The following is a 27,809-nucleotide window of genomic DNA, read 5'->3' on the forward strand; positions in this document are numbered from 1 at the left end:
TAACCTATGTCATGCAGCTAGTAAATGTTTGACACTGTTAGTCAACACACTAATTAGCTTTTGCTTAAAACATCTTATCTGTGCACGTATATGGGTACGTGTATATATGAGGGACTGACCGAGAGAAAACAGAACTTGGTGTATACAACCACATTCACATATACTTGGGGATACAGAATCATCCTCAAATCTTAGTCATCCTCAAGTCACAGAGGATACAAATCTTAAGTCATCTCTGTATTTCCAGTTTTGCACCTAGTTCCTGGGGTATTCAGGAGGCTCAGCAAATGCTTGCTGAAGATGGATGGATATAGGGGCTGACGAAGGATTTGAATCCTGAAGTGATTTTCTGAGGCCCCCCCCCAAAGTCATATATTGATCGCAATTCATTTGATAACAATAAAAAGTCAAGGGAAATATAGCTACATCGAAGACTGAGTATTACCTTTGTCATATTTCACAGACTTTAGTCTGGAGATAGGACAACGTAATGCTTAGAGTGAGAGAATGGAAAGTACAATGAACTTGTCCCAACCACTCTCCAGGCTACAACTCTATGTTACTGTCCTGTTCTCAATCACACCAAATGCTTTTCCTTCTGGGCCTTTATATCTGTGGTTCTGACTATTCATTCCGTCTTTGGGTTCCTCGTTCAAACATTACCTCCTTAGAGAGTCCTTCTCTAACCACCCAATCTAAATTTGTCTCCTCATGCCTTCTTTAATACATTATCCAGTTTCATTTCATTTCTTCCTCAGAATTCACCATTGTCTGAAATCATCTCTTCGTCCATTCACCTCCATCCTCCAATTCTAGGAGAGCAGAGGCCTTATCTTGCTGGTTCTCTGGATGTATCCCCAGTGCCCCAAACTAAGCAAATGCGCACTTACCCAACAAAAAAGAAGAGATTTACCTGATTCACCTGTGTTCTCTCAAGCCCTCAATACACTTAAACTTTCCACTCCTGGTGCTTCTACATCCGATTTTCAACAGTAACACCATTTTTACATTACTCTGGAGTTCATAAAGTAGCCTGGACTCCATTTTCTGAGTAGAGTTCCTCAGCGATCCTGAGAAGGGAGGTCCAGTCTGGCAAAAACGCCCATCCTCACCATTTTACAAACTATGAAATTGAGCCTCAGATGATTCGCTAGCGGCTGCAACGGAAATAACGGGAAAGAGCCCTGAAAGGTGTCCAGATCCTGAAACGTTTTTCCCACGAGTCAGCGTCGTTGATTCAAAATGCTTCGCCACCTTTATTGCTATTGTTCTACATTACCCATTTTGGACGCGTTCCAGACCGGGGGAAGCCGCCTGGCCCCTCACTAGGTCCCTGTGCAAGCCAAACTCTTTCTCCCGGACCGCGCCCCCGGGCCCCACGCCGCGCCCTGGCCTCTGCTCCCGCCCGACTAGGACTCAACCTCCCCGCGGGAACCGCCCTCTCCTGCCTGAACCAATTAGCAGAGCCTCGGGGGCGGAGCCGCAGGCCCCGGCCCTCCTGCCTGAATACCAATTGGTCAGCAAAGCCGTCGCTCACAAGGTCGCACTCTGTACCCGCCTTCCACCCTCCCCTTCAGGAAAAACGGCAGTTGGGCCTCGGTGGCCAACCGTACAGGAAAAGCGGAGGGGAGAGAAGCCGGGGAGTGAGAGAAGGAGGGACTGCAGGGAGGAGGCGGACAAGGAGGAGGGAAGCTCGGCCCAGCCAGAACCCTCTCTATCGAGAACAAAATGGCGGCGCTGGCGAAGGGCCAACTGTGAGGCGGGGCTGCAGCCATCGCCCCCCCCCCTCTGCCCCCACCCTCGCGCCGGCCGGGCCGGTCAGAGGGAGCCCACTCGCTGCTCCCGGCGCGGGCGGGAATGGGAGGGGAGCGCCCGGCCCACTATGCAAAGCGTCCGGCGCCGCCGCCCCGTGGCAAAGGTAAAAGGGTCGAGTTCAGCTGCCGCCACCATGCCTCCATGTCCGAGCGCCAGGCCCGCCCCCTCCGCCGCCGGGCCGACCCCGCCCCGGCCCTTTTTCAATTTTACCTCTGGATTTGGCGCCAAAGCAGCCTCGAAGCAGGTCCCGTGTCTGCGGCGGGCGGCCCCCGGCGCGGAGGGCAGGGCGCGGGGAGGCCGGGCTCCCGGCGTTGGCGGATGGCGGGAGCCCCGGGGCCGCAGGCTCGCGGGGCAGCGGGCGAGAGAAGAGATGCCGAGGTGGAAGCGGGGGCGGGCCCGTGGGCGCCGCAGGGGTCGCGGGGAAAGGGGGGTTTGTTATTGTTTTTGTCAGTGAAAGGTCAGAGTTCGTGACCCCAGTGCCGCTGCCGCCGCCGCCCGCGCGCTGGTAGGAGGAGGGCGAATGTTCTTCTTCCTCTTTCCAGCGCCAGCCTCGCCGCGGTCGTGGGGGGCGGGCGAGCACCCGATTGGCTGAGCCCTGCGCGCTCACCGGAACGCCGCGGTTGTCGTTGCTTTATCCGGCCCCTCGCGCACCCGCCGGCGGCTGCCGGCACTGACGCCAACACCGCGGTTTGCACTGTCCGTCCAGGAAACCTCGAACCCGGACTTGGTCGGCATAACCACTAGACGACAGTAGAATTTAAATGGCGTGGCCACCACTGTTCTCAGGGTAAATGGAGAATTGGTCGTTTTAAAAATCCAGGAACGCGGGGCACCGTTATTCCGGTGCAAGCCTGCCCCTCCCGGGGGATCGCGAGCCTAGAGGCAAGGGCGGGGACTGTTCTCGCTTTGACTTTCTCTACCAAGGCTTCCCGCCGAGCTGAAGCCTCTGTGTTTGTTGATTGAAGACGCAGTCACAGCAGAGAGCCTGTAGGTCGCTCGGAAGAGTGGTTTATTGGGCTGTTGGCCCTTCTCTGTACAGCTGTTTTTTAATTTAGGTTTTAAAGGTCCGAGGATGCACCAGCTTCTGGTAGTATCAGGTAAAGTGTTGAAACACTCCAAAGACCTATTATTAAAAAAAATTAAAAATCGATTTTAGAGAGAGGAAGGGAGAGGAAGAAAAAAAAGGCTAGTTTGTTGTTCTACTTACGCGTTCATTGGTTTACTCTTGTGTGTGTCCTGTCGCGGGATCAAATCTACAACCTTGGCCTATTGAGATGATGCTCTGTCAACAGAGCTACCAGGCCAGGGCTCAGACCTATTATTTATGGTCGCTTAGTGAACATATCCAAATTTAAAGACCATGCCTCTTCCCCTCGCAATTTGGAACTAGTAAACAATGATATAAAAGTATATGTAAAGCAACTTTTTGCAAAATTGCTTAAATATATAAAGAATATTGCTTCTCTTGATCCTATGACTCTTGGGAATTGTAGGTTTTCCTTAGATATTTCTCTTTTAAGTTATGTATGGTTTTGACTTGCTTTGGAGGGTACAGACAATTTATCCTAGATGCCCTGAAGTGTTTAGGCTGGACTCTCCATCATCATTCTCTTTGTAGACCAGAGGTCCTCTGCTAATTGATTTCTCCCCCTGCACTTGTTTATTATAAATGAGTGCTGTCTCCAGGATGGATAGGTCAGTCTTTTTTCTTAGAAAAAAATACCTATTTTGGCTTTTATCAGGGTGACCCCAACCTTGAGTATTTTGCCCTTAGTTTTGGTTTGATAGGAGATGCTTTAAACACATTGATTTTCCCTTCTTCCTTGTTCTCACTGTGCAAGGAAGTGGGGAAAACAGTTATACTAATTGGGTAATATGGTGAACCACACACATCCAGAAGCTGGAGGGAGCCTCAAGAGATGATATGGTCAAATCCTCTTCTGGCAGGGAGATTTTTACAGGAGAGATGGGTAAGAACAAAGTCACGTGTGATAATGGTGCATGCTTGTAAACACGAACTACTTCACAATTGTGGATTCTTTTTCAAAAATTGAGTTTTTAGTGTCAACTGTTGCTACTAGATATAGTGTAAAAATTCACATATCAATGAATTTGGGGTTTTTTTGGCAAACAATTGTACTAGATTTTGAAATGAGTACTAAACAATAACTAATGTTTCTATGATGGCTTATAGTTTTTTAAATTTTCTTAATAAAACACTCAGCAACTGTGTGGAAAAGGCACTGTCATTTCCATTTTACTGAGGTGCAAGAACTGAGGGTTAGGCTGGGTAAGTTAGGCTTGCCCAATGCCCAGTGCTACAGGTGCAGTAAGTGAAGCCAGGGCTCTGGTCTAGTTTGACATTAAGGTTTATACTATAAACTATGCTGCATCAGTTTGCCCTATTTATAATAGTTCCAGTAAATTTTCAGTTAAAGGTTAATTGTTTAATGTTGAAAGTAATAGCAGGGGTTCATAATCTTTACCTGCTTGAGCAGTTTTTCTTCCCCTCAAAACAGATGAACATGTCAACACAGATTGCAAATAATATCAGCAGGTTACAAGCCCTGCTGAGGTCAGCACTCCCATAGTGCCATATTGTTCTCTACTGTGTTTTTGCCAGAAATCTTTCTAGTGAGAACTCTTTAAGTGGCTTTGTAACACTTACTGGATTTTAAAATCACACACAAATCAAGTTGTATTATATACTAGCTGTACTACTTATTTTTTTTACTGTTTATTAACAAGTATCTACGTTTAGCCCTGGCTTGTGTGGCTCAGTGGATTGCGCATTGTCCTGTGAACCGAAGGGTCGCTGGTTCCATTCCTAGTCAGGACACGCCTGGGTTGTGGGTCAGGTCCCCAGTAGGGGTGCAGTTGTGGCAACTACACATTGATGTTTCTCTCTATCTCTTTCTCCCTCCCTTCCCCTCTCTCTAACAATAAAAATAATAAATAAATCTTAAAAAAATAAAAGAAGTATCTATATTTACAAAGAGTTCTTGACTAGGGAACTACCAGGCCTCCAGGGGTTCTGAAGCAGTAAGCTTTGGGTGGGGCCTAGTATCAGCACTTCTACTGAGTCTGAACCACTGATCTAATTTCAGAAATACTAATTGGCAAAAAAAAAAAAAAAGACAAAACTTTTTAAGACAAATTTTTAGCCCTGGCCAAGTGGAATTGTTACTAGCCTTATTTTTTTAAGAATGTGGACTGTGAACAGATGTAATCGCAGAATACCAGATCGCATGTTCCATGCACTTACATATTATCCTATTTAATCTTTACAATAATTATCTTGTTTTTGTAGCTGAAAAGGCTGAGACCTTAAACAGAGGGAGAATGACTTCTCCAAAGTTATATGGCTAGCAAATGATGGAACATTTATTAATAGTTATTTCTTTTTATTTCTTCTCTTCTATCCTTGGGGACTTGGAGAGGAAGAAAACCCTCTTCTACCCATCTCCATGGTCTGTCACAGTCGAGCTCTGTCACAGTACAAGGCTACTTGGAAAGGTCTTTTATAAAAATGGCCCTTTCTATTCCCAGGAAGAGAAAAGAGACCAAGCCTGTGGTGAACTGGTCATAGGGGAGGAGGGACACACTAGAACTCGGAAAGTGGAAGTGTGAGTACCAGAGCCCCATCCAGCATGACTCTTACTGGGAATCATACTCCTTTAGTTTCTGACTTTGGGTTTCCTGGGCCTTAAAAGGGTGTTGTTTCCATGTTGTACTTGGTTCAAATATCTTGCAGCATGATGTAAAATTAGATTACTTTCTCAAAAAAATGCAACTCCTGGTTTAGGACATGGATTGCTCAGAAGAATTTTTGTTTGGGGTTTTTAAATGTTTTATTTTTAAAAAAAGAGCCATAACTTTATTTGACACAAAATGCAAGTGTGTCATTTGAGTTCTTGCTACATAGGCCAAATCTTATCATGTTTCAAAGTATCCCCTTGGAACATATTGCCAAGTAAATGAAGATCTAACAGATGGCATTTACCATTTTGCTTTATAATAAAAAAGGATCTGTAATCATTTCTAGGGAAGATTATGTGATGGTTGAAGGGAACGGCTCCTCTGACAAGGGGCAGATCAGCAAAGGATGTTTTTGTTTTTTAATGGTTATCTAATTAGGAGCTCAGTCTTGAGGCTTGGTAGTTCTTTACTAGCCCAGAATCACCTCAAGAGGTAACCCAGTTAGGACTGCTCACAAAATCTAAAAGTTAAAGAGTGGCATTCCTTGAGTTTCTTAACAAAGTGATTATTTCAGCGCCACAGCCTATTCACTGCTGGTCAGGACATGCACCTTGAAGGCAAAGGTTCCTTGAAAAGCCTTTTCTGTACTTTGCTTTGTATCTTCCCCTTCACCTTGGTGAGAGATGGGATGCTACCCTGTGGCTTTTGACCTTCAGGATATCTTGGGTGCACTGTTAGAACTGAGAGTCTAACATCAAAGCCTCTAGGTTCACCCCTCACATCTGGCTTCTCCCCCACCATTCCGTAGTTTAGATCTCATTTGTTCCACTGTGATGGTTTCCTAACCTGCCACACTTGGACCAGTGCCTCCTTCCCATCACATCCTTCTTCCCTTCCTCTATCCTTTCCTCCCTTCCTCCCTTCTGCGGCCGGAGTGCTCTGAAATAGAGCCTTTTCTAGCCCTCTTTATAAAGTTCTTAAATGGTTCTGCATTACTTAGGACTGAAGTGAAAACCCAAATACTTAAGGTGAGGGCAGAGGGGGACTGCAGGGGTTGGTTAGGGAGCTGATGTAAACACCATTAGAATGTTAAATAGTCGGAAATGACACCTGGAGAGCTCCTACCCTCTAAAAGGGGCAGGCTGTCATCAGCACCTAGAATGTAGCTCGTAGATAGTGTATCTTAGGCTTTCTCACGAGAAGCTAGAAACCCAGATCTGTACATGTGAAATCTCTTGACTTTAAAGTATTAGTAATTCAAAGATGGTTTTTAAACTATACAGGCCAAGCCATGTCTCCTCAAGCATGTTTCTGGGCCTCAAAACCAGTTTGGGACCTCTTTAGATAAAATCTAAACTCCTGAGCCAGGACCATTGAAAAGTCCTTCACAGTGGGTCTTTTCAGCCACCTTGAGATTAGAGCATTATTCAGTGGTAGTGTTCCAATAAAAACACAGTTGAACTCTGAGAATTTTGACTCTTTCTATTGGGCATACATTTTCATGTCATAAGGAACTTGGCAGACTGGAAACAGGAGCCCTTGTCTAGAGGCTGAATCGCGAGAGACAGAGAGAGACAGAGATGGAGGTTGGGGCCTGTTCCTGTAATAGTTATTGTTTTTTCCAGAGAATAAACTTCCTGTCTCCTGCCAGGGTTGAGCAAGGGCAGGCATTTGTCTGGATGGGGTGGAGATATGGGATCTGAGTACTGACTGTCTTTGGTCTCACCCTGGCCTTCCCGGATACCCACGCCTCCAGTCTCTGAGCCTCTCCCAGTGAAATACTGTGGTCCTTGTATCTCACTGGCATTCCCCCCTGCAGGTCCTTTGTTGTTAACTTTTCCACCAAATGAGCTGCCACTGTTCATGTTATATCCAAAAATGAATTAACAGTTTTCACACCCTGTGCCTCATATTTTCTTGGTCTTTTATGTTGTATCATTATTCATTCACTGTTCTTTTAGTGGATTTGCGGGTGGGTAGCCAAGAAATGCATGTTTTCTGGTTATCTATCACTGCATAACTAATCATATCCAAACTCAAAAGCTTAAAAACCAACAAACACTTTTTCTTACTATTTTGCAGTTCTAGGGTGCTCAGACAGGAAGTTCTCTCTCGGGGCCTCTCATGGTTGCAATAAGATAGTGGTTGGAGCTAGAGTCATCTGAAAGGCTTTGTTGTCTGTCTAGTGGTTGGGGCTGGCTGGCAGCATGAACACATACATGTGGCCTGGTCTTCCTTATAGCATGGTGGATTCATTCCAAAAGTGAGTGTCACAAGAGAGCAAAGTGGCATTTTACATAGTCACGTCCTCTGTTTGCTACTTGTTGAGCCATAACAAAGGTCTGTCCAGGTTTGTAGAGAATGGATACATACTCCACCACTCAATGGGAAGAGTGATAAAGTCACATTATAAGAACATGCTGGAGGGGATCTGTTGTGCTGCCATCTTTGACAGAATAGACTAGGTTACATGTGTTGAATTTGTCTTTAAATGGAAGGACCAGAGTGGTCTTTCACAGACTTAGATCTGGCCTCAGCCAGGTGGCTTAGTTGGTTGAAGCATCTTCCCATACACCAAAATTTTTCTGATTCAATTCCTGGTCAGGGCACATATCTAGGTTGTGGATTTGATCCCCAGTCGGGACGTGAAAAGGAGACAACCAATTGATGTTTTTCTCTCTCCCTCTAAAATCAATAAACATATCTTCAGGTAAGAATTCAAAACAAAACAAAGATCTGTTATTGACACCTGTCTGTTTTAACACATCTGAAGGTTTCTGTAGTCTGCCAACAACTATAGGACAAGGGCCATAACCCTTAGTGGCCTGGCCTCAAATAGCCTTTCTTGTCTCATCTGCTTTTTTATAACTTCTACCTGCACTCTGGCAATTCTGAACTATCCAATTTCTTCAGTGTGTTGCATGGTGCCCTACTTATTCTCACACCTGCTACTCATTCTACTCCATGCCTCCAGGGACCTCTTCAGCCCTCTTTCTCTGTAAAGCAACCCCCTCATATGCCAAGCCCCAGTGCTCGTCACCTTCATGAACTCTTCCTAGAAATCTGCCTCAGGCTGTCCATTCACTGTTAATCCATTCTGCAGCACTTTCTCATGCTTCTACCGAAGAGAATTAGAGCCTTTTGTACCTGACTTTTCAGATTGTGAACTCCTGCAAGTAAATTACTGTCAGTCTAGTGTTTAGTACTGTGCCAAGCCTGCTGTCCCTGCCACAGTAGTACCTGAGTTTTGCAGTGTCCCAAAGTCTTTTGCATACTTACAGGCTTACATACACAACATTCAGCCGCTTACTTCTCCCTCTTATTCTAACAGGGATAATTTCAAGCAGCAGGAAATACAACCCAGATCATATTAACCTTTCTTTCCAGCTAATTGATCCTGGAAATAAATGTCATAATGTGTTTTTTGAGGCTCCGGCTTTCAACACAAAATTTGATTTCTTCATAGATGTTTCAGTTATGACTTAGGTAATAATTTCTCTGTATTAGAAAAGTCAGTATTTATCAGTCAGCTGTATGTTAGAGTTTCAATCAGTGGAGTCAGTTTCCAGATTAATTGAAAATTAATAAACCTTTTACCTGAGGAGGGTGATGGTGGCAGACAACCCTTGTTGCCTCACCACTGTCCAGATTTGCCATTAAGTGACTGTGGGACTTTTGACAAGTGACCCAACTCCCCAGTCTGTTTGCTCCAAGGTCACTTGAGGCTGTACCACCTACCAGGGTGGGTGAGTGTGAAAAGGAAGCATGGGGAAGCAGCTCTGCAAGTGAGAAGGAGACTGAAGCACCCACAAAGGCTGCTGAACCACAAAGTTCGGAACTCTTGACTAAAGCCCTGAATTGAACATCTCCAGTTATGTAGATAAGAAACTGAATGTTTAATGCACAGTCTTAAACTCATTTAAAATTTTGAAATGGGCTACTTAGCAGATTTTTTATCTGTTGTGATTTTTCTCCCAAAGAGAGACTTTCAGTCAAACAGTCTAGAAACACTGTGTTATATCCTTTATTAGAGTGTTATTCCTATAGCTTTCCTAAATAAGGAGGAAAAAGATTTTTTCCTTAAAAAAATTTCACACACAAAGCTTAACATTGTCAAGGGACATATTTAGGAAAAGAAAACCTCTTTTAAAAAAAAGTTATTTCAAAGGCCATTTTCCTCATTCTTTTTGCCAGGAGGGGATTTGTTTCTGATCCTGTGTGGCAAGGAAAGGACCCATAGGATGAGGCAGTAATAGCTTGATAATTATAAAAATGGAAGATCTTTGTTGAGTAGGGTGAAAGGTTGAGACTTAAATTAGTCAAATTGCTATTGTGAAAAATAATGGGTCATTTTTCGTCTTGCCCCATAAAATAAGATTTAGGGTCACACTGATACTGTAACTATCTTTAAATAGCTATCTAATACATGCCTACAAAATTTTCATAATTTTACGTGTTGGAATAATCAAATCTCATGCTTTGGGGCATAGCCAATTACTGTAGAGATCAAGAGGTAATTTGTTTTCTCCTGTATGCTGCTCATAGCAGGAGAGCTCCATTATAAATTCATGAATTCTAGTGTGGCATTATTAGCAGTTGTTAAGTACTGGCCACTGGATTTGAAGGGCCATAGGCATACTTGAGAAGGCAATTCTTTTAAATCCTGATTTGTTTGTATCTGTTATTTAAGAGGAGTTATAAGGGACATGTGACTTATACCTTACATTTTACCACAAGACAGATTTTGGATACAGCTGTTGGTGAAGTTAATTAGACACTTCCCTCCGAATCCAACTTTGGAGAGAATGTGAATTGCATTTTTGAAGGCGAGATTTCAATTTTGAGGAGACTTAAGGTCATTTAGGGCAGTTTGTACTTGAGTAGGGCATCTTTACATAAATCAGAGTAGTAGTCATGGTTTATATAAAGTACTAACCTGCATTAGGGACCCTGGCATAAAACATTGTTTATTTATTTTTAATATGTTTGATTTTAGAGAAGAAAGGAGAGGGAGAGAAACACTGATGTGGGAAACATCAGCTGGCAGCTCCCATATGCACCCCAACTAGAGACTGAACCCACAGCCTAGGTACGTGCCCTGATCAGGAATTGAGTCCCCAGCCTTTGGTCCACAGGACAGTGCTCCAACCAACTGAGCCACACTGACCAGGGCATGTTGTTATTTTATTTTATTATTTTTTTAATTTTAATTTTAATTTAATTTTTTATTTTAAAGCTCTATAATACTTGCAACTCTCAGCTCCTGGAGAATTTTGTAATTTACATATGCCTATAATAGGGTTTTCCCCAATTACTACGGCATTTATTTCCTGAGCAAAATGTGTATCTTTACTATGTGTCTTTACCATGAATTCCCCCTTGTAATATTTTTGAAGCATTCAAAAAGTAAAACTGGGAATATATCATTACATTTGAATGTAACCTTAATAAAGTCTTTTATTTGGGCTTATATGTGTTCGACTGCAACTTTATGCTGTTTGTTTTTTTTTCTTTTTTCTTTTTTTAATCTTTACTGATTTTAGAGAAAGAGGAAAGGGGGAGGGGAGAGAGCCATCGATTTGTTGTTCCACTTGTGTCCTGACTAGAGATGGAACGCACAACCTTGGTGTGTCAGGATGATGCTCTAACCAACTGAACTGACCAGCCAGGACCTCAATTTTTTTTTCTTACCTGATACTCTTAAATTAGTCATTTAAAAATTTTGACCACAATCTATAATTATATATACATTTTACAATCAACAGTATATCATATGTATATACACACGATTGAAACAAAGATGTCATGAAGTAGTCCTTAAGGACAATGGATATACTCTATTCTCTGTGGGGCCAGGGGGTTGGCTGTGACCCATTGCATTGATTTCATAACCCACTCCCAGAACTTCAAAAAACAGGCCTAAAAATCTTGTTTATGGTGATTTCTTTTGTCTATTTTTGGTGCTTTCTTAATACGGGTGTTATTTTGTGTGAGCCTTTCGCTCCTGGGAAAGTACTGCCTCTCTACACTGGTTCTGCCACGACGACATCCTCGAACATGATCAAGGTAGAGAATGGCCTGCGAACACGCTGCTGTCAGCACAGAGTGCCCTTTCCCACAAGACGCCATCAGGTTGCCTGTACAAGGAAGAGATGGAGACCACGTAGAGAACAACTTCTGGAGAATCTTTCCTGTGATCACTAGGGAGGACATCACAAGGGTGGCCACACAGTCATTAAGCTTTTCCAGAGAAGAGTTCTGTGGAAGGGGATGTTTTACTGGCTGGGCACCACCATTGTGGTGGTCCTGTGCCTCACTTAGACTGGTTTTCCCCTCAAATAAGCACTACTTTGGCCATGTATTTCTTAGAATGTTTGGCATAGTGTTCTAAGAGGTGTCTTGTGGTTTCATCTGATGGTATTAGTGCCAGCTCTCATGCCTGTGTTATTTCACTCTTGGGTCTCTCTTCAGCAAAGGATCTGAATGAACACTGCACATATACCCTTGTAAACTGGCGCTTCTACCACAGACTCAGTCTGGCAACAAGTTGAGATGATTGCCTAAGACTAAGCTAAATTTTTACTCTTGTCAAAGGTGCAGCTGAGCTCCCACCTCCTCTGTGAAACCTTCTAGACTCTCCCAACCCCAGTTAATCAGTCTGCCCATGTACAATCTCTGGAGGCACTTGTAGACACTATAGATGCCTGGGCCCTACCAAGAAGGAGGCCCCAGGTGGAGAGGTATGGGTCATGGGAGGAACTGAACTAGATTTGGAGGTGGCTGTCTCAGGTCATAGGCTGGGGTGTGAATCTATGCAGCAGTCTCCATGGGCCAGCTCTTCCTCAGGTTTTTCCTCTCTAATTCCCCATCAGTTTGACTGTCATGGGTAACATGGGTAGAATTTTGAGGTTCTGGTTGCAGAATGTTGCAAATTTGTGGTCTCACCCAAGACACTGATTTCACATAGTTGATAGGCTCCAGGCTGTGTATTAGCTGGATTTCACTTCTGAAAATAGTACTCCTCTTTTGGGGATGCAACCCCCGCCTTCCTGGTGGGGGGCAGGTACAGAGGTGTTCTGTGGACATGAGCTCTCTTCCTCTTGGAACTGGTGTGGCAAGGGTATAATGGCTTTCTTTCCAAAATTAGACTTCTTGTCAACTCTTACAGGACACATTCATTATAACTTTTGGGCTTGTCTTTTCACTGTACAGTGCAAATTCTTTAAGGGTTTGAAAATAGTAAGTAATTGATCAGTTTTTAGGTTGTTGTTTATAAATCCATCTTAGAAATTCTGATATGTTCCTTTAGGTGAGAAAAATGTGCTGGACCCCTGAAGTCACTTAACTTAAAAATCCTCCATAGTTGAGTGTTCATCCTAATATGTCAATTGTTAACACTGGGAGCATATATTTAAAATTTAAAGCATGTGTACTTTGGGTTTTAAATATCCAGATTCCCATCTGCAGTTGAAGTAAATTTTGTGCATATAATTGCAGAAAAATAGAACTTATTCATTGTTATAATTCATTGAAAGAATATTAGGTTATGTGCATGGATTGTATATGTGTGATAACATTTAGTAATTTTAGCCCTGGCTTGTGTGGCTCAGTGGATTGAGCGCCAGTTTGCTAACCAGGGGGTTGCCGGTTCAATTCCTGGTTGGGGCACATGCCTGGGTTGCAGGCTGGGTCCCCAGTGGGGGGGTGCTCAAGAGGCAACCACACGTTGATGTTTCTCTCCCCCTCTTTCTCCTTTATCTTCTTCCCTTCACCTCTCTAAAATTAAATAAATAAAATCCTTTTTAAAAAAATAATTTTTCTTGGACTTATGTTTGTTGTAACTTTGTGGGAAAAGGTCCTACTGCTTCATCCTCTGCAGTCCGAGATTTTGTCAATTTTAGAAAAGAATAAACAATGCAGGTGTCAGGAAATCACTCATAGTATCAGCTTACACATAATCAAGGGAAGCATTACAATGAAGCAGTTGTAAGTGTGGGCTTTGCCAATTTTGAGTGTGTGACCCTGGGTAAGTGACCTAATGTTTCTACCCCCGACCCCCACCCCGTTTCCTCATCTGCAGAATGGGAATAATAATAGAACTCACCTCAGGAGGTCCCGAGGAGAATGAAACAACAGGGTTAAGGTGCTCAGAGTACTTCATGCAGAGATGCTATTATTTCTTACTGGTAATCACACCAAGGGCTTCCAGGAGCCTTTGAGAAGTTGGTGCTGTTTGGTGGCTGATTTAACAGTTGTGTTTGGTTAGGGGCTTAAAAGATCAGTAACATCAAACCAGCCTCCTCAATACCACTTACAGTAATGTTTAGCAAACATATGTAGTAGATGCCAAAATAATTGCCCTGTATCACTGAAATAATTCCCCAAATCAATGGCAAGGCACAGCCCTTTCACTATGCTAATCCAAACCACAGTCTTCATTTCAGAAGGGTAGATATAAGTGAATCCCTAGCAGCCAGCCCACCTCCACTGTCCAGCTTACCTTGTCTGTGCCAGTCATGGTGGGCCCCTTCCCAGTGACTTTCTTAGGAGAGGGCAGGCATAAGTGTCTTGAAGCGGTGTAGAAGGTCTGCTGGGTGCTTCTAGGAAAGCTAGCTACAGGAAACAACCCTTCCTACGTGGTGGCTGTGAACAGGCAAGCCTGTAGCCCCAACCATCAGTGGTAGTCACCAACCAGGCCCCTGGGAACCAGCTCTTGTTCTCACCAGTCCTGACAGTGGACAGGCCAGAGAAACCCAAGGAGATTTGTTCCTGGGGATACTCTAACCCAGAACCTGCCCAACTAATTGTTTAAATCAATATGAGGTAGGTTTCCTTTTATACTTGCTCTTGAAAATGGAGAACTGACCATTAGTGCATGGAAGCACAGAAGCCTATCTGATCACAGAAGCTGCAAATCAGACTTAAATTCACAGAATATTCTGGCATGTTATTTTGCTCTGTAGCAGAAAAAAATGTGTTCCAGCCTGGCCCTACCATTCCCTGGCCCAGGTGGCCTCAGTCTCCATTTGGGGTTTCGGTGTTTAGTGATGACATTTACATTGTCGATCAAATGAAGGCTGAAATAGATGAAGAAAGGATTCTAACCATATCATCTTTCAGCGGCTGTAGCTGGGCTGTCAAGGTCCTTGACAGTGGCTTGCATGGTGCATGTCCAAAGGTCAACCTAAGCATCAGCCCCTCACTCCACACCTGCACACAGGGCTCGACTGCATCGAAGGCAGAGTGAGTGGTGTGTCTGTCAGCCTGACCAGAACAACTCAGTGTATTTCTGATATGTAAAAGAATTATGATTAGGACCCAGGAACTCCCTCAGTATCCTTGGACACTAGCATGCTTCTAGTGTGCTTTGTATTAGTAATGAGCAGAATTCTTCCTACTAAGACTAATTCAGGCTGGAAAGGCATTCAGTCTACAGGGAAGGTGTGAAGCCAGCGTAACATAAGTGCTGCCAGCTGTCAGTAAAGTGCTTGAGTTTTATGAAATTTCACTGATTCTGAGAAGCAGGCAGAGGCCAACCCTGCAGAGGTCTGTTTCCTGGTCTGCTTGTGGAGAGCTCAGGGAGAGGTCACTGAGGGCAGACCAGGGGAGAAAGGTGCTGATGAAGGAAGGAGTTCATGTTGCCCATTCCAGGCCCTCTCCAGGCCCGGTTTCTTGCCATTTTCAAGAATAAGGCGGCAGGTCTTTTTTGTATATTGTCTTCATTTTGCATTGTCACAGAGCAGGGCCCATGATTATATTTTCACTTATAACCATGTCATGCCCTTCCCCACAGGTTTGTGGTCTTCAGTCCACTTTCACATTCCATTGATCCTGGGGAAGCGCTTGATCCATTGCTCTTGGGGAAGCTGGAATGGTCCTCCCTGTGACAGATAAAGACACCAAAGCTCAGAGATTCTGAAGTGAGTGACTTGCTCCCGGCCTTCGTTCTAATTTTGGAGCCACAGGTTGGCAGAAGACTGCTTCCTCCCAAGAAACAGCCTTTGCCAGAGGCACAGTGAAGGGGTCGCTCTATGCCCAGGGGGCAGAGGCAGAGCAGATGCCATGGGCGCCTCAGGCAGCTGTCAAAGCTGGACATATCTCGGCCTCCAAGCCTAGTGGGAAGGAATGCCCTCGGGCCAGCTGGAAAGGCCCCATGGGAAGTCAGGTGACAAGGACAGGTAGAACTGGCAAGAGGAAGAGAAGGGCAGGGAAGGGACAGGGTGTGACATCAGCTGGGGGAAACTTGCTGAAATGAGCACACAGAGAACTGCAGGGAAGACAGGTAGAAACAGGCATGTCCTTGTCACACATGCTGTGGAGATCTTGGCGGCCCCTGCCACTTCCTTCCACAAAACACACTAAGTGTATTTGACCTGTCATCCAGGTATTTTTTTAAAGATTTTATTTATTTATCTTTAGAGGGGAAGGGAAAGAGAGGAGAGAAATATCAATGTATGGTTGCCTCTCATGTGTCCCCTGCTGGGAACTGGCCTGCAACCCAGGCGTGTGCCCTGACTGGGAATCAAACTGCGATCTTTTGGTTCGCAGGCCCATGTTCAATCTACTGAGCTACACCAGCCAGGGCTCATCCAGGTATTTTTATTAGGGTAACTATTCACGGAGAAATATAAGCCCTATTAACTTCACTGTGTCAGAAATAGGATGTTTTATGGTAAAAGATGCCTTCAGACGACCTCCAGACATGATTCTACCTGGAGCTTAGGAACTGACAATGGGTGCTGGCACACAGCATGCTGGGAAAACTTCCACTGCCGGATGCTGAGGTCCTGCTGTGCTTTTTAAAAGTCAGAGGGTCTAAAAGTCCCATTTAAATATGTCTGATGATGAAAATGATTCCATTGGAATTAACCTCTCAAAAGTTAAAGATCTGTCTAATCACTTAGAATCATTACATATTTAATGCAAATATTTTAAAAGAACTAGAAAGAAATCTCTCCTGAAAATTTTTAATGTAGATAACTCCTTGAGGTGGTGCTTTTTACAAAAGGTTTGTCAGCAAATGCCATTTTTAGGGACTGGGCAGCAGGAGGATAGGGACAAGACATCAGAAAATGATATGATTGTTTTTTATTTTGATGATAACAACAAGGAATTCCACCCACCCACGCCCCTCCAATTTGCTTTATGTAAAAATACTCCCAGCATAATGAGCAGCAGTCATCAGCAGGAGGTGACTGAGCCCCAGGCACCTAGAATATCTTCAAGCCACTACTTCTGTGCTCCCTCACTGTGTCCAGAGCCACTGGCCAAGACCACAAATTTACCTGCTGATCCTATCTTGTCTTTTTATCTCAGGGTTTTGGTAATACATAAAGGATTACTGTGTTGAAAATAAGAACAGGTTTTCATAAACATAATGCTGTCAGCTCATGTGGGATAAAACTCAGGAAGGCACACAATAAATTAAAGCAGACCCTGTCTCTTCGGAGGGTTTGCCGTGACCTCTGGGGCAAGGGCCGAATCTGCTAGCAGCCAAGCTTCCAGCACTGGTATAGTGATGAGACCCCATGGGAAGGAGGGAAGTCGGGTCAGTATACAGGTCGCAGGTCAAATGGAAGAGAAAATCCTCGCCTTCCTGTCCAGTGCTGTGCGTGTCCGTGTAGGGAGGACCCTCCCAGTGTCACCACAGCCAGCTTTGTGTAAGTTTTCCATACACCCTCGTATTGGTGGCAAATTAGTCCACAGGACTCTTGTCTGATATTTACTTAAGGAAATCACTTGGAAACATAATACTGGAGGTTGTAGCTCAGTAAAACAATAAAGTGCTTTCGATGAGAGTAGTAGGTGTTATTAATTGGTTGTTTCTTGTTTCACCTGAGGCACTGAAATCAACAACATGAAAGGTGACAATGTTAACCAGGAATAAAAATTGAAAAAGCATGTTTCTACTATAAAGCCTGCATTTTTAAAATGTACTTTTCTGCAGTTTCTGTGTCTTCTTGTTACTGGATTTTAGCTCACTGCTGGGTAAGGAAATAGTTTATGCTGGGGTGGGGCAGGGTGGCGAACACGAAGACAAGAAAGGAACTGTCCATAAATATCCCTTAAGGGCTCCACTCATGCAGGTGTGAGTGAGCGGGTTCCGGCAGCAAAGATCAGGCCCTCGTGCTGAATCCAAGGTGTGTTCAGATGAGTGGAGCCACAGACTGGCTTCTGGAAGGGTTCACATATCAACCTAAGAGTTTATTCTGAGTCCACATGCTTGGTAACTGCTATAACACACTTGCATCTTCCATGGCCTCGATCCACCTGTAAAACAAAAGTGAAGAGACACTTGGTGTCGTGCCTGTGCCTGTGGCCCTGGTCATAGAACCTGTAAGTAACTAGATTACTACTAGCCTAAGACCAGGGACCGCATCCTAGTCATACTAATTGGTTTTCCCGGCATTTAGCAAAAGGCCTAGAACACAGTACAAAGGTTTGTTGAGTCAGTGCATGCCTGTGTGAATAAATCATAATCTTTAAAAGTTGCACAACTAAGAATAGGCCAATTCTGCTATTCTACTGTGGCCCAAAGGGACTTAATGGGATAGGGTGGCTGGAGGAGAAGAGAAACCAAAGCCCCAGGTAACAACTCATTTCCTTCCGAGAGAGAGGCAAGGAAATACAGTTGTTAGTACCTCTGAGCTGAACTGGTATCCTCTGCTTTGAAGCTATAAAATAGGGTTTTCTTGTGGTAAAGGTGAAAAACAGGTCCTACTTCACTGCTGCCCTCTTCCTTTTCTGGGGCAATGGTGAACCCTAGCAGAGGCATACTCTCCATGGCCACTGTGTCCTACGGAGAACAGAAGGAAAACTCATATTAAACACAGCACTATACACAGTCAACAGCTTAGCATTCACTGATACCTCCAATGGGAGGTGCATGATGAGCCCTTCTGGCGGGACATGCCTGGGACACAATGAAGTAACCACACACATATTCTTCATCCCTACTGCCTGCCAGGACCAGGTGTGAGGAAGAAAAGCTTATCATTTTGTGACAGCCTGTTAGGGTCCAGGCATTTGCATCTTCACATTATCTTGTTTAATCTTCATAGCAATCATAGAAAACATCACCCTCATTCTAAGAAGAAACAAACTCAGAGAAGGTAAATAACTCCTGGAGATCGCATAGTAAGTAAGGGGCAGAGCTGGGATTTGGATTCATGATCAGTTTAAAATCCCACATTCTTTCCACCGATTCAACTAGTGATAAAACCTTTAAAAAAAAGTAATCAATTAATCAGTGATTCAGCTGGTTTTCTAGAATCACTTCTTTCTATCCTCCCTGGAGGACATTTTTGTTTGCCTTTTTAGAGAGAAAGGAAGGGAAAGAGAAACACTGACGGGAGAGAAGCACTGATCGGGATCTGCGGAGGGGCCAAGGATCTTTCTTACATGTCCTGATGGGGTCACACGTGTCTGCTCCTGGACTGGGGATGAACCCACCATCCAGGTATGTACCCTGACCAGGAATTGAACCCGCAACCCTTCAGTTATGGGATGACACTCCAACGACTGAGCTACACCAGCTAAGACTAGAGTTACTTTGATAACATATTCTGTACCCACTGCCCCGTGCCCTCATTCATGGGGCTTCGGTGTGGAGCACTTGCGGTCCCTGTGCTATGAAGGTGCTGACGATGCAATGGGATGCACTCAACAACACAGGCAGACCTTAAAATCGTAGTACTTGGTGAAAAAAGAAAGAGTCTTTGTATATGAAGATATTTTATATATACCCATTTGTGTAAAAATACTTTTTCATAAATAATGTGATTTTATAAAAGGACATTCAAACAAAGATATAATTAAGCGCATCAGAATGGTGGAGGGGGAAGATTTTGTGTATAAAAGGAAATCATTTTTCTAAGATTGCTAGATCAGAACAGTCATTTGACAAAATTCAACATCCATTCATGATAAAAACTCAGCACCCTAGCAATAGAAGGGAACCTCCTTAGTCTGACAAAGCACATCTATAAAATACCCACAGCCAACATCATACTTAATAGCGACAAACTAAATGTTCAGCCCTTAAGACTGGGAGCACGGCAAGAGGCTGTTCACTCTTAATCAATGAAGTGCAACGCTGTCCCGCAGTTCCTAGCCAATGCATCAAGAATAAAAAATAAAAGACAAAGATCAGAGAAGAAGCAAAACCATGTGCTTACAAAGGACAAAACAACTACTAAAACCAATAACGAGTGTACTGTCATAGGATAATCACTTAAAAATATTTACATAGCAGCAGTGAACAACCAGAACATAAGTTCTATTCAAACCTGCATCCAAAAAATAAAATATGTAGGAGTGAAGTTAACAAGTGTAAGATCTCTATACTAAAAACTAAAACACTGAAAGAGAAATAAGGATTAATACCATGTTCATGAATGGGAAGATTCAATATTGTTAAGATGCCAATTCTCCCCAAATTGATCTACAGATTTACTAATCCTTATGTTAATCTCAGCAGCCATTTTGTAGAAATTGACAAGTTTATATGGAAACACAAAAGACCTAGAATATCCAAAACAATCTTTAAAGAGAACAAAGTTGAATGATTGGCACAGTCTTACTTCAAGACTTATTATAAAGTTATAGTAATTAAGACAGTATGGTACTGGCATAAGGATTGGTAAAATGTATCAGTGAAATAAAACAGAGAGCCCAGAAGTTAACCCACACTCACTTGTGTGATACGTAACAAAGACACCCAAGTAATCCAATAGGGAAAGGAAAATCTTTTCAACAAATGGTGTTGGAACAACTGCATGACCCCATAGAAAAAATAACCCTTGACCCCTATTTCACACCATACACACTATACACACCTGACTTGAACAGACCTCAATGTTAAAGCTAAAACAGGAAAGTCTTCAGAAGAAAATACAGGGGAATAACTGACTTTCAGCAGACAAAGGTTTCTTATGACACAAACTAATAGCCATAAAGGAAAACATGGATAAATCAGATTTTACTGAAGTTATGCACTTTTGTTTACCAAAAGATTCATTCATTCATTAAGAAAATGAACAGGCAAGCCACAGACAAAAGACTGGTATCCAAGACATAAAGAACTGTAACTCAGTAACAGGAAGACAACCTACTTTAGGAAACAGTCAAGAGAGCTAACAAACACTTCTCCAAGGGAAATAAATGAATGGCCAAAAAGCACATAACAATACCATCAGTCATTAGAACAATCTAAAATAAAGCCACACTGACCATCTCCTCTATGGAGCACACTGGCAGCCGCCCCCCAGGGCAGGCTCGCTCTCCCTTTTCCAGAGCCACTCCCATGCGTCTCCTCCCTCTTTCATCCCCCAAGGCATGGATCTCTCTCCCTCTTTCTCCTAAGCTCCAAGGGCCCTTCTACTACCTCCATGACTTTCTAAATAAACTTTCTCTTATATAAAACAAAACAAAACATTGAGATACTACTGTACCTTCCCAGAATGGCTAAAGTTACAGACTGACAACACCAAGTGTGGACAAACACGTGGAGCAACCAGAACTCCCATGTTTACATACATTGTTGGGGGGACTGTAAACTGGTACACCATTTTGGAAAACAGTCTGGTTATTTCTTATATACCAAACACATACGCTTCTATGACCCAGGAATTCCAAGTCTAGGTATTTACCCAACGTAAAATAAAAACCTATTTTCACATAAAAAGCTGTATGCAAAAGTTTGAAGTGGCTTTATTAATAATTACCCAAAACAGGAAACAACCCAAATGTCCTTTAACTGGTAAATGGATAAACTGGTATATTCACAAAATGGAATGCTACTTAGCCATAAAACGGAATGACCTATTGCTACACGTGACGTGACTGAATTACAAAAGCATCATGCTGAGTGGCGGAAGTCCTGTGCTTCTGTTCATAGGAAGTTCTAAAATAGGCAAAACGAATCTATGGTGGGAAAAAATCAGAATGGTGTGTTGTCTCTGGGACAGGAGTGAGGTGAGAATTCATAGGTATATGCATGATCAAAGCCCATCGAAAACAGGATCCTATTTGTGCATTTCATTTTATGTAAACTACCTCAAAGGAAAAAAGATGCACAAATACTGAACTCTAGGTGGAGTATACTTTGAAGAACATCAAAAAGTAAGATGGAAGAGGGATGAATAAGTAGATACTTGATCAAGGAAGTACAGTATAATGTTAATTGTACAATCTAGTTCATGAATATATGATAGTTCACTGAAAATTCTTCCAACATATCTTTGAAATTTTTATAATGATAAATGTTATTAACTAAATAATAAAATGTTATAAAAAAGAAAAAAGATTCCTTTATATTTCTGGCAGTCACTTTCTCCCAGGACTGTCAAATAGCAGGTTGCGTCGACTTTGGTTAGCTCAGGGACACGGCGTGCTCAGCTCAGGGACGCGGCGTGCTCACGGCAGTATACACAGTGACCACTGGCTGTCCATGGTACCGATTCTTTTCGCTTTGATGAAATTTAAAGTTGGTCCTATCACTCGAATATGCTTATTGAAAAATTGTATAAGTCCCTGTCTCAAAGAAGCTATTTTGGAAGCATACTTAAATTCATCTTTTAAAGTCAACTTATGTTGTCACTTCCAAGACACCCAAAAGACTTCGGGTTTCCATTCTCAGATGGACCCACCTCTCTTCGGTGGTTATTTAATTATCACTAGCCTTTGTTTATCTAAGCCAGAATTTCTTCCTACTCTGTGTTCTGTGCAACAACAGTTATGCTCCACAAGGAATGGCCTGTGGCCAGGTGAGCTTGGAAATTCTCCACATCTTAGAGATGATCCACAACATGGCTTCGCATGAGAAATTCTGAGAAGTACGACTGTGAGGAAGTCCCACTCACTGCCTACCCAGGGCTCCCTCAGAACCCCGTTTTTAGAGAACCTCTGCAGTGAACTGTGGAATGCCTGCTCAGGAAGACGCTGCCCTGGGCTGCAGAAGGATAGCACATCACATTTCAGTTTGTTCTGGAAAGATCAAAATTCTCCCCAGCATAGACTGCCCCATCTGTGGACACGTGAGTGAAAGAAGCACCTTGAGGAGGGCTCGACTCACAGAGCTCCGGAGTCACTCAAGCCCATGGTGAGTCCCCTCTGTGTGTCTGTGTCCCTGCTGGCCTCTGGAACTCCTGAGGACAAGGCTCATTGCAGCCGTCACAGCTGTGGGTCTTTTGTGAGGGAAGCTTTATGTCCCGAAGAAGGAAATTGCTTTTGCTCACTCGCCAGCATCTGTGGCCCCTGCCCTCAGATGCACATCCTCTGTGCACACCCTCATGGGGTGCAGCACCCACCCTCGGCAGCTGGGCAGGATGCATTCAAGTTCTACTTTCAAAGCACATTCATTTAGCCTGTGGAAGCTACCACATGGTGAGGCCTGGACATGGAACTCTTTCACATTAACCTACAGGTCCAGCCAGGGTCAGGACCAGACAGCCCCCTGCTGCAGAACCACAGCCCACACTGTCTAGTCCAGTAGGAAGCTTGGTTTCTGAGGCCTTCTCATCTATATTTTAGAAGATGTAAGATTTTCTGTAAAAGTATAGACGAGTTTTACTTAATAGAAGAGTTACTACAAGGCAACATAATTCCCTAGTAAAAGAAATGCATAGGAACACAGGTGGTAGCTTCCTTCAACCTGTTGAATTTTGTCCCAAACAACTGAAGTGGAGAGCAGACAGCAGCTTTCTCTTACAGAATGCTGGGCTCATCCTGCATGCTGGGTCTGTGACATTCACATACTTTGGTGCACAGGTCTGCACGCTGCACTGCCTTATCTCCACACAGACGTGGGGTGGACATGCAGTCGTGTGTCCACAGCAATGCTCAGCACATGGCGTTGCTCAGTAGACTTGACTGACATGGGGCCTGGAAGCAACATCCAGGCTTCACACTGCCTTGAGGTGACAAGGCATGGTGTACACCCCACATGGACATTCTGAGGCTCGAGCTTAAACCTTCAAGCCTTCCCAGGAGAGAGAAGAGAAAGCACGAACCACTACTACCTCACTGGCCATGTAGGTGTAGAGTACTTTGCCTTTGATGACAAACCAGAGCTTCTTCCAGTGCCTCTTGCCTTTCTTACACCGGCTGAGATAGCCACTGATGGCGGAGCCCTCTCCGGAGGCAGCCACCTGGTAGGAGGGAAGCAGAGGTCAGGGCACCTGGTGACAGGCACAGTCCAGACAGAGCCAAAATGACATGAAAAACACTTGGTAGAGTGTTTACACTGCTTTGAAATCTGAGACTTGGATGAGGTCTCAGGATCCACTCAGTACCTCCAAGGTAGCAAAATAGTACCTTGGTTTGAGACACAAGATTTACTGACCAAGAATCAAAAACTGCTTTTAGAAGTGCTGCCCCCTAGCGGTGCTTCAGATTCCTGGTCCTCCCAAAGTCCCCAAACCCCAAAGTATGAAACTGCTGATACCCAGGGGAAAGGTTCTTTCTTCCTTCTAAAATTGATTCTTATACTTTTCAGCTTATAGATTTCTTGCATTTAAGGAGGGATTCTCTTTGTACTGTTTACCTAAAGGTTTTTTAGTCTCCTGCCTAATGGGATGTAATTTCTCCCCTTCTTCTTCTTAGCAGCCATCTGTTGGACAGGCTTTACGTGGGGGTTAAGAACACAGGCTTGCAGTAATACCGCTGTAGGGTTCCAGTCAAGGTGCTACCAGTTTACAGACAGGTAATGTCATGCAATCTACTTACTTCCTCTGTGTCAGGTTCCTTATTGGTTAAATTGGAATTCAGTGACATAAGACCGGTGACCTACCTGACAGGTACAGGGACAGACCAACGTAGGTGCTTCATAAATACGAACCTTACTGTTAGAGCAAGGTGGCCTGGATTAGGAATCATTTCATTTGACTCTCTCATTTTACAGATGGGAAAACTGAGGCCCGTGGCAATGGAGGGGTCTGCCAAAGTTCAAGTCACTATTTAGTTGAAGACTGGCAAGAACTTGAACCTCTCAGAAAACACTTCAGAGGCCAGTGAAACTTCAGCACAGGGAAAGGAAACCATGACTAGCTCTGGCTGTTTTGAGAAGCATAGGAAAGGAACCTGCCCACCACAAGTCCAGGACTTCTACCCCAGACATGGGCTCTCTCCGCGCCCCCCCCCCACACACACACAGTGAAACACCTCAAAGCAGTGTACACAGAACTTGGCAGGGGAAACCCATTCTGCAACCCCCCCCTTTCTGACAGATGCTCACGGGACAGCATTTCTACAGACTTTCTGGCGGGGAGCAGGTTTACTGGTGAGGTGGAGCTCTTGGGGGAGGGGTGAGAGCAGGGGGACTCGGGCACATTTCTCCTGGGGCAGCTGTAGATCCACTGAGCACAGCCGTTGCTGGGTATGAAATGGTTGTCACTTTAGGCAAAAATGACCAAGGGGCTGGCTGGGCAGATGGACATGGCCATAGGATCACAGCAGCCGGACACTGAGGAGGACCAGAGCTCTCAGACTCTGTCCCCACAGAGCACTCAGGGTCTATGAGCTCGGCTCATGTGGGCCACCGGGACAGGGGGAGTGACGGGTGGGGGGTGACAGGGGGGGTGAGGGGGTGACAGGGGAGTTCTTCCTGCTTTGTGGAAAGGGACTGTTAATAAGTGACAGGACAATGATGCAAAATGTGAGATTTATATGCCTGAGCAACTGGGAATTAATACCTAAGAGAAATTAAATGAAGATTCGGGGTAATATGTTATCTTTTGGGTAAAAAGAGGTTCTATAAATGTACATCTTCATTATGTGTACACATTAAAACTTCTGGAAGAGTCCATGAGAAACTTTATGGTGGTTACCTCTGGGGTAAATAGGCCCGAGGGAGTTTGTAGAGGGGGAGAAAATCACTTCCATCACGTATTCTTTTGTGCTTAAAAAAAAACTTTTTTACTATGCATGTGCTATTCCCAAGATTTTTAATATGCAAAGGGAGTTAAGTTACTGCATAGAACTGTACCCATTGAAATTTCTCATCCCCTAACACTTTTTAAAAGCCCTTGCCATCTGCTTACTCAATAATGAATATTAATGAAATAACTTGGAAACAGCCGATCACACTTCTTTCAACAGCTTGTATGTTCATGGCACACATTTGTTTGTGGTTGTGACTAGAATTCAGAGGTATCAGCCTGGTCCTGTTTGCAGGATGAAATTGAGTTCAGCCAATTCTGAAGTTTCCTGCAAAGAGTGCCTCAGCTTCCTGGGGGCTTGCCACCCGAGCCTGCTTGGGACCCCCAGGGTGCGAGGATGGTACCGCTCAGAGGGCCAGCCGTGGGGGGGCTCAGCCAGGGCTGTAGCTGCTTGAGTCGGAAAAGCCCCGGTGATCTGTGCAGTAGCCTTGGGTGCTGGGCCTAGGCTACGGGACAGAAGAAAGAAAGGAAGACCACAGAGAGGTGGACGAGACAGGCGGAGAAGGAAGCAGAAGATGGCCCCTAACACCGTCTGTAACCACTTCGGGCCCTGCCCTCTGCCACCGAGCAGGCATCTTCTCAGTCATGCCCAGGAAACAGGCATTGCCCTTGTTGGTGGCGAGTCAGTCCTTGTAAAATGTCTCGCATTAGTGTCCTCTTTGTCCCAAAGCCCAGTCAGGCTAGGGGAGAGGGGCGTCTGACACTGTTCACAGAGAAGGACCACGAACCTTCCAAATCCCCTGATGCCCCTGCAAGCAGCCCCACCTGCCTTACCTCGGTCAGGGCCGAAGGGACTTTCTTCTGCTTCTTGAAGGTCGAGGGGTTGATGCTGTGGAAGACCGAAGAGAAGGCGCTGCTCGAGAAGCGGGGGGAGGACAGAGGGAAGCTCATGCTCACTGGCCGCTCTGTAACCAAGACGGTTAAGGGGAAGGGTAAGTGTCCACGTGGATAGGCAGCCAATTCTTGAGAATGCCAGTTCCTGTAAATCAACTGCCACTCCTTCCCGAGATGGGAACCAGCCTCGCCATGGGGTTTGAGTGTGACCAGAAAAGTGGGCACACTCCCTTCTACTAACACAAAGGCCCTGGGGGTCGGGAGGAAAGGCTCTTCCTGGGTACTAGCTGTCCCTTCTTCTCCAGGTCCCCAGGAGGCCAGGGCTGGGCTGTCCTCTCTGATGGCCTCAGTAGCCCCAGAGGAGAACACTCTGGTTTCAGGCCCAGGATACTCTTGCTCTCCCCCAGCCCAATCCTGCCTGGGCAAAGCCTGTCACCTGAGCACAGTCTCTCAAGAGCCAGCTCAGCCCTTCCCTGACCTGCGACTCTGCTATTCATCTCACACCTGGGTCCGGAAAGGGGCCCACAGAACACTCTCGGGAAGAAAAGAGCACTGCTATGGCCGAGGAAACAGGAGCAGCCCTCGTACCTGGCCCATCCCTGAGAGGCCCTGACCCAGCATTTCCCAAACTTGGCTGCCCAGGGAACCCTTCCAGGAGCACCTATCAATTTTCCTCAGAACCAGCATTTTGGGAAATGGTGCCCAGGTATGAGTTTAAACCCCTAGTTGCTCCTTAAGGGCTGCGTTGGTTCTGAGCTTCCAGGGAAAGTGGTTTAAGGAACCAGTCATAGGCCAGTGAGGCCAGTGAGAACTCACGCATGCCACCTGGAAGGAGGGGAGGGCGGTCCCCCGGTTACCTCTCATCAGGCCTGGGACATCCCCGCCCCGCTTCTTCAGCTCCCCATAGCAGCCGTCGCAGACCTTGGCCATCCGGTCCTTGAGGTACTTCAGAGGGTACTTGTTTCGGGAACAGTTCCGGCACACAATCTACAGGCCCAGTTGCGGATGCACGTCAGAGTGTTCTCACCCTCCTGGCACACACAGAGGGCCAGCATCCTCTCCCCTCTGCCTCCCTGCCCCCCACCTCCGCCAGGGGCTGTGCCGGGTCCCCTGCTTTTCCAGAGCAGCTGCACAGAGCTTCTGTGCAGGTGCTCATCTGTTGTTCTGATGAACCCTTACCCACGGCAGATACTTTTAAAAAATCCTCACCAGAGGATATGTTCACTGATTTTTAGAGAGAAAGGGAGGGGGAATTGGAGAGGGATGGAGAGAGGGAAGAAAGGAGGGCGGGGGAGAGAGAGAGAGAAACATCAACTGCCTGCCTCCTGCTTGTGCCCCAACTGTGGACAGAACCTGCCACCTAGGTAAGTGCCTTGACCGGGGATCGAACCGTAACCTTCTGGGTGTATGAGATGACACTCCAACCAACTGAGCAACCCAGCCAGGGCAAGATACTTTTTTTTACAAGGACAAAAACCATGTATGCTATGATCTTCTTTTGGGAACAGGGTGGCATGGCATTTG

At 44.9% G+C, this 27,809-nt stretch overlaps 2 protein-coding genes and 1 long non-coding RNA gene across 8 annotated transcripts in view; 1 reads left to right on the forward strand and 2 right to left on the reverse strand.

Moving 5' to 3' along the window:
• The window catches only part of NR2C2 (nuclear receptor subfamily 2 group C member 2), a 97,856-nt gene extending 95,606 nt beyond the window's left edge, over window positions 1-2,250 (reverse strand). Inside the window, exon 1 of one of the 3 annotated variants that reach the window (XM_037051198.1) lies at window positions 2,026-2,250. The gene's annotated coding sequence lies outside the window, so the exon portion shown is untranslated. Of the gene's footprint in view, window positions 1-913; window positions 1,307-2,025 lie in introns of those variants that run through there. The other 2 variants (XM_037051172.1, XM_037051183.1) reach the window with 2 other exon arrangements.
• LOC118990573 (uncharacterized) lies at window positions 1,306-15,906 on the forward strand. Of its 2 annotated transcripts, none has more exons than XR_005067267.1 (2): window positions 1,306-1,918; window positions 15,308-15,906. It is a non-coding gene; the product is annotated as an uncharacterized LOC118990573 (long non-coding RNA). The 2 variants fall into 2 exon arrangements; XR_005067265.1 differs by lacking the exon at window positions 1,306-1,918 and adding an exon at window positions 2,281-2,602.
• A 742-nt stretch (window positions 15,907-16,648) lies between these two features.
• Window positions 16,649-27,809, reverse strand: part of FGD5 (FYVE, RhoGEF and PH domain containing 5) — a 116,981-nt gene continuing 105,820 nt past the window's right edge. For all 3 annotated transcript variants that reach the window (XM_037051153.1, XM_037051145.1, XM_037051163.1), the window contains 5 exons: window positions 27,143-27,272; window positions 26,226-26,356; window positions 23,535-23,663; window positions 18,156-18,310; window positions 16,649-17,784 (listed from right to left, as the gene is read on the reverse strand). In XM_037051153.1, the coding sequence (XP_036907048.1) occupies window positions 17,748-17,784; window positions 18,156-18,310; window positions 23,535-23,663; window positions 26,226-26,356; window positions 27,143-27,272 (582 nt within the window). In that variant the 3' untranslated portion in view covers window positions 16,649-17,747. The remainder of the gene's footprint in view (window positions 17,785-18,155; window positions 18,311-23,534; window positions 23,664-26,225; window positions 26,357-27,142; window positions 27,273-27,809) is intronic.

Source organism: Sturnira hondurensis, unplaced genomic scaffold (assembly GCF_014824575.4).
Source record: "Sturnira hondurensis isolate 20B ecotype Veracruz unplaced genomic scaffold, ASM1482457v3 Scaffold0000867, whole genome shotgun sequence".
Taxonomy (NCBI): Eukaryota; Metazoa; Chordata; class Mammalia; order Chiroptera; family Phyllostomidae; genus Sturnira; species Sturnira hondurensis.